The sequence below is a fragment of the Morone saxatilis genome, unplaced genomic scaffold (genome assembly GCF_004916995.1).
Source record: "Morone saxatilis isolate NCDOM2014 unplaced genomic scaffold, NCSU_SB_2.0 Contig23, whole genome shotgun sequence".
Classification (NCBI taxonomy): domain Eukaryota; kingdom Metazoa; phylum Chordata; class Actinopteri; family Moronidae; genus Morone; species Morone saxatilis.
The window spans coordinates 9,900,041-9,905,950 of record NW_023339796.1 but is presented as its reverse complement, the minus strand read 5'-3'; the positions used below and the strand labels follow the sequence as shown (position 1 = coordinate 9,905,950).

The following is a 5,910-nucleotide window of genomic DNA, read 5'->3' as shown; positions in this document are numbered from 1 at the left end:
AATCGTATGTCTTATGTGCCTTTCATACCTGTCACTTCCTCCCACAGTACGGTGTGGACGTGAAGAGTCGGGATGCTCGTGGCCAGACCACACTGTCCTACGCTCGGCGAGCTGGTAGCCAGGAGTGCGCGGACATCTTACTTCAGCACGGTTGCCCCAACGATACAAGCAGCCTGACATCCGTGCCCACGCCCAACATGAGCCGCCGCAATCCCAATCCCAACATCAACAACAACAATGCCCAGTGTGAGCTCAACCGCAGTATCAGCATCATGTAGGAGCCCGGAGAGCAGCCGCAGACAAACACACAAAACCCCTGAACCCGTCCCTGTCTCTTCCCAGTACTTCCTCCTCTGTTTCACACTGTGTAATCCAGAATAAGTACTAATGGAGAGATGTCAGGAGTGATGGACTCATTGTTGATATTCCACTACGTCAAAAGAAGTGGGCGTTTGGGGTTTGGACATTGTACATTGTTTGTTTTTATATTATTATTTTGTATTTGTTTTGTTAAATTCATTCAATCTTGGTCTGAAATGATCATGATCAGCTTTAAGCTTTTTGTTTTTTAAGCATCAACCAAACAAATGACTTACTTTGGCATTCATACCTACCCTACGAAAAGCATTTCCTTAATGCTTGAACATTTCCTTTTATGTCTTCCCCTTCTGCGACATGAACTGATTTTATAATGAGCGCGAATGAGAAACTTCCTTCAAATTTCCAAGCCTAAGCATAATAACATAAAACTGTGAGGAATAGTTGTACAAGTGACAAAACAATAATGTGGGAAAGAAACTAAATCTTCCATGATATCAGTGGCTGTTACAGCTTCAGTAATGATTTATGTCTTCAACACGGCTATCAAACTCTTGACATATTATTCATATACAAAGGCAAAGCAATTATAGTTGAAGAGTCCAAATGATTTAGATACTTAATTCACAGGAAAATGGGTTCGGATCATCATAAAAGAGTTGATTGCAGAATTCCTTTTGGGTGAAAGTGAGTCATTTCCTTTGCCACCCTTATCGTGATCCTCAAGTAAAAGTGTCCATGACTATAAAGGAATTAAGGGGCTTAATGTTTTATGACCATTGAGCCACATGGCATTGTAAGCTTGCCTCTTCAATCAGAATTCATTCAAATTCAAAGGTTTCATTGAAACAGTGAAATTGTACCATTACGATGTCTTTGTTGGAGTAATTTTCCGATTGACCAGATTGTCTTGATAATTGTTTGACACAGATTTACCCAGTTTCAAATCATACTATTTACTGGTATGTCCCTTCACCTCCTGTGGCCAAAGGCTGTAAAATTGGTTATCTCGAAACCATTTCCTCTTTTGTTGCTGTGAAATACATATATGGTGCTGTGTGTGTGTGCGTCCATACATAACCGTATGATACGTGTGTGCTTACGTCTTCGTCTGTAACCGTGTGCAGCAGAGCGACTGGGCATTCCTGTTCATAAACATTGGAGAAAGGACACTGGAGAGAAGAGACCTACAGTGAAGATTTGGGGATGTAACTGTGTTTTAATGTACAAACATCTGTAAAAAAGTAGTTCTTGTTCCTTCACCTTATTCCTTATAAGAACCGTCGGAACTAACTCTGACTTTTAGAGTTAAGAAAACCCCAACCTTTCCTTCTTCCTTATGCTTCCTCCCTTCTCCTGAGAACCTGTCGGTCTAAAAGCAGGGAGTTAACAAAATGCAGTGGAGTGAGAGGGACATTTAGGGATTAAAATGAGCAAGGAGTCTCATATAGGGAAGCATAATTAGTTTGACTCTCTTTGCATTAATACAAATGTACAGTATTTCATAGACATGATAAGTCAATTCATTTATAGTAAATAGGACTTGGGTAGGAAATTAATTCAGGTGGAGTTGACACAATGTCTACAGCGTATTATCCCTTTTACTCAACTGCCATTTTTAAAGGTTTTAAAACCGTCTTGATTTTATGGGTTTACAAAGGCAGGATGTATGTTTACAGAGCAAGTTATTAACTTGGTACCTTATCTTTACGAGTCTGTTGTTGCTTTACAGTATTCCTGTTTTCAGAGCCCACAGTGAATGAAAACGTGGTTAAATGAGGATGTTTGTTAATGGAAATGCGCTAATTTGCTTTCTTGATCAGAAGATTGATACCACTGCGAAAAATATGGAGCTGGAGCCAAGAGGTGATTAGCCTAGCCTAGCCTAGCAAACACTTATACCACGTAACTCCCTCTAAAAACACAAATTGTATTTTTTGGTTTTGTACAAGATATATTATGTTCATTTATAAGCTCTAGAAGTCCTGGTAGGTGGATTTTTAAACTTTGGAGAGAGCTAGGCTAACTGTCCCCCTGCTTCCAGTCTTTATTCTAGCTAAGCTAAGCTAACGGCCTCCTGGCTCTAGCCCCATAGCATAGGTGTGAGAGCGAATAAGCATTTTTCCCAAAATGTTTAGACGATTTCTTCAAGACATCCTAAAACAGGCCCCAGATTCAACCTGATACCTTTTGAATTTTCTTGTACTGTACCATGGTACTGGCCTTATTTCTGATTTCTACTTGACCAACTTATGTCAATAAGTACATTTCAATGTCCGAGGGGATTACTGAGTGGAGTTTAGTGTGTATAGTGACTACATGAACCGTTATTTACATATTGTAGATGCTAAAGGAGCACTAGAAACCTGCCTGTTGTTCCCCTAAAACCCAACATGAAGTGTACATATTAGCTTAATGCTTTTATCTGAACACAAGCTCCTCCTAGAGAAACAAACTAAACTGGTTTTAGGTCAACAGTCCCTTTGACCCATGAACCATATTTTGATATGTTGTTTTTGTTTCTCTTTAGGCATATTTTCTAGGTACTTTTGTTTGGTCTCGACATTAACCGACCATCTTTGGTACTTGTGTATAATGATGTACATTTGACATATTTATAATGCAGTATGTAAATATCTTTTTTTTTTTTTTTTTGGTTTGGTTTTGTTTTGTTTTTTGTTCAAGTTAATTTTCCTATTGTAATTCCTTTACGTTCAGAACGTGAAACAAGGCAAAAGCTAAAGAGTAACATGTTGTATGCTTGGATGCTTGGCTGACTGTTGACCTATTAATAAACACTCAAATAAAACGATGTAGCCTTCCCTGCATTTAGGGAAATCGACACATTTGTCTAGTGTATGTGTTCATTCATCATCCATCACGCTCCTGTTGCTTCTGTACGTGACCCGCTGGTGCCTAACTGACGAGGTGAGGCTCTTTCAAATTAAAAGTCCCACTATCACTTCAACAAGTTCTGCCATTTCATGTTCATCCCTTTTGCATGTTTCCGTCGTCAAACTTCATGGAGAAATTCAACATCACTGGAACAAGTCCTGTTAATGAGTCCAACACAACTCAACCAAGCCCGTCTTGAGGTAAGTAAGCAGCCTCTCCACTTCCTGCTCGTGGGACCCCCCAACAGTTGCTGAAAAGAGGATTAAGATAAAGAGCCGGGCTTAGTGTCAGGCAGCACAACACCGTGGGGAAAAGTGAAAGGTCTCAATGTTCAGAGGAGTCAAGCCCTCACTAATCCACTTCTTATTTCCTGCTAATCTTGTCTCAGCATATCTTCATCCCCTTCCTCTCTCTGTTGGCCGGCATTGTTTGAGCTTTATCACCTGGTTTCTCTTTAGTGTTTCCTCTTCCTCCCTCGGCGCTGGCTTGACATGGAGCCCCAATGCATCGAGTCACGCTTAAAGGCCCCCAAAACTTATTTCATTATTCAGCTTCCTTACTAGTAGTAATGACTAGTAGTAATCAGCAGCACACTTTTTTGCCAAAGTTGAGTTTTGGTTATTTCACATGAGAGATTTTTCTTTGTGCTCTTCTCACTTCAACTGGACGGGGCTCATTTAGAAAAAGGCGGTGTCATTTATCCCTGCACCAGTCTGCATTTTGCAATATTTGAATCTGAGTCTGATAAGTTGTGGGGTTGTTTGGTTACTGTCAGTCAAATCGGATCAAACCACACCAACAAACAGACAACAGACAGTTTTTCACTTTTAAACTATTTATAAAAAATACTTTACCATGACTGTTGCTTACGTAGTCATTGATATTCAGTGTTATAGAGATCAACTTCCATTAACTGATATTTAGGCCTCTTCAGTTAGTTAATATAGAGAACTTGTTAGCAAACCGTTGCCTGTTTACAAATCCAGAAGATAGTGAGCAACATTAGAATTCAATTGTAGTTGTGTCCTCCAGACAAATTTAAGTCCAATATTCACTCTCTTTTTTTAGTCTCGAGGGAAATATCTGGCTCTTTAGCTGCTAAATGCTCCACTTTGTTCACCAGTTACTCACTGACTTTGTCTGCCATCTGGTACTGTTTTTCTACTACTAAGTTTTTCAAGCTTTATTTTCTGTTGTAAACAACGAAAGCTGAGAGTGGACCAAAACAATGAGATAAAAGACACCAAAAAGGTTCAGGTGCAAGGGGAACTGCAGAGGCAGGCGATAATTCTGTATGAGTTTGTCACTATAAGCAACCCTGTTCACATAAACCTATCAATGTGATCCATTATTCATATATAAATATTGATTTTGTCAGCTTTAGTTTTTATTGAAGTCTTCACAGGCTTTAAATGTCAACATTTTAATGCCTTGCTTAAGTGAACCTAAACTGAGTCGCATTAATTCCACATCACTTGAGAAATATCACCAAAAGAATGTGTCCTGTAATTTATTACCATGCCTTGGCAGACCCCGGCCACTTGTGTTTGTTGTGGTGAGACTGGAGCGCTTGCTTGCACTGCTGTGTGTTTTGATATTTCATCAGGGCCTGCTAAACAGTGAGGAGGGCTCTCTGCCGCCCACCTCTTCTCAGACAAATTGCCTCCAAGATTGCAGAGGTGGGTCTGAGGCTGATGGATGGGTACACAAAGACCTGACGAGACCATATTTGCAAACATTAAATCCATATTTCCATAACATGTAGGAGCATGCCTGGCCACAGGCCACTTTAACAGCCTGTTTAGCAGGCAGTCAGTGATGTGACCGATCCTAACATAAATGTTGCTTTAAAGTGGTTTGTCTTACATGATTGTGTCAGCCTGTCTGGATTTGGATAAGTTGCTGTTGCTCCTGTTTCCTCCTCCCTTTACCCTTTTAACCTCTTTAACCAGTAATTATATCCACCTTTCCATCTGACCATCTCTCCTGAATCTCCCAAGACTTGAACATCCATTTATCAATTTCAGCTCCATCATGTCTGACCAGTACATCCATGTTGCACCCTGCCCTCTATAACTGCCCGAACTCTCATGTCTACGTTCTGATTTCCACATCCTTGAACCTCTCACTAATCAGCGGATTTCAGCTTATCACTGCGTCTCTCTTTCTCTCTCCTGCTGCCAACCTGGCTGTTTCATACCCACCATGCTATCTTCCTCTTCACCCTCCTCTCTCTCCTTTGTCTTACATAAATGCTCTGTTCCCATTGCACTCTCTCCCATTCTCCCCTTCCCTTCTTCCCTCTCTCTTTCTCTCCCCTTCCCTGTTGGCTTTTGCCTGCATTTCTCTGTTAATTTGCCTGAGAATGCATTAGCTGTAATGAAGGCTGAGGGCCGAGGGAATCCTCCAGGGTTCCATTAATCATCCCCCCTCAGACAGGCAACCTTGATTACAAGTGGCAAGAAATTCATTAGAGCTGGGCCTCTGACAACTCTTATCTCCGCCACTAGATCTGACTCATTAGGCAGCCAAATTAAAGCTATGATGGCCCTGATGAAACTCATCGCTTGTTTATCTTGTGCGATTTGATGCATCTGCCCATACATCACTGTAGCCACGACCGTCCGGACCCTCCCAAGAAGTCAGGCCTCCAGTTGGCTCTGAGCAGCCTGCACTCACACAGCCAGCAAGTAATGA

The 5,910-nt window shown here is 41.1% G+C and overlaps 1 protein-coding gene across 2 annotated transcripts in view; it reads left to right on the top strand.

Moving 5' to 3' along the window:
• Positions 1-3,173, top strand: part of agap3 (ArfGAP with GTPase domain, ankyrin repeat and PH domain 3) — a 73,292-nt gene extending 70,119 nt beyond the window's left edge. The window contains exon 18 of one of the 2 annotated variants that reach the window (XM_035670381.1): positions 48-3,173. In XM_035670381.1, the coding sequence (XP_035526274.1) occupies positions 48-278 (231 nt within the window). In that variant the 3' untranslated portion in view covers positions 279-3,173. The remainder of the gene's footprint in view (positions 1-47) is intronic. The other variant, XM_035670383.1, reaches the window with a different exon arrangement.
• Positions 3,174-5,910: the final 2,737 nt, after the last annotated feature.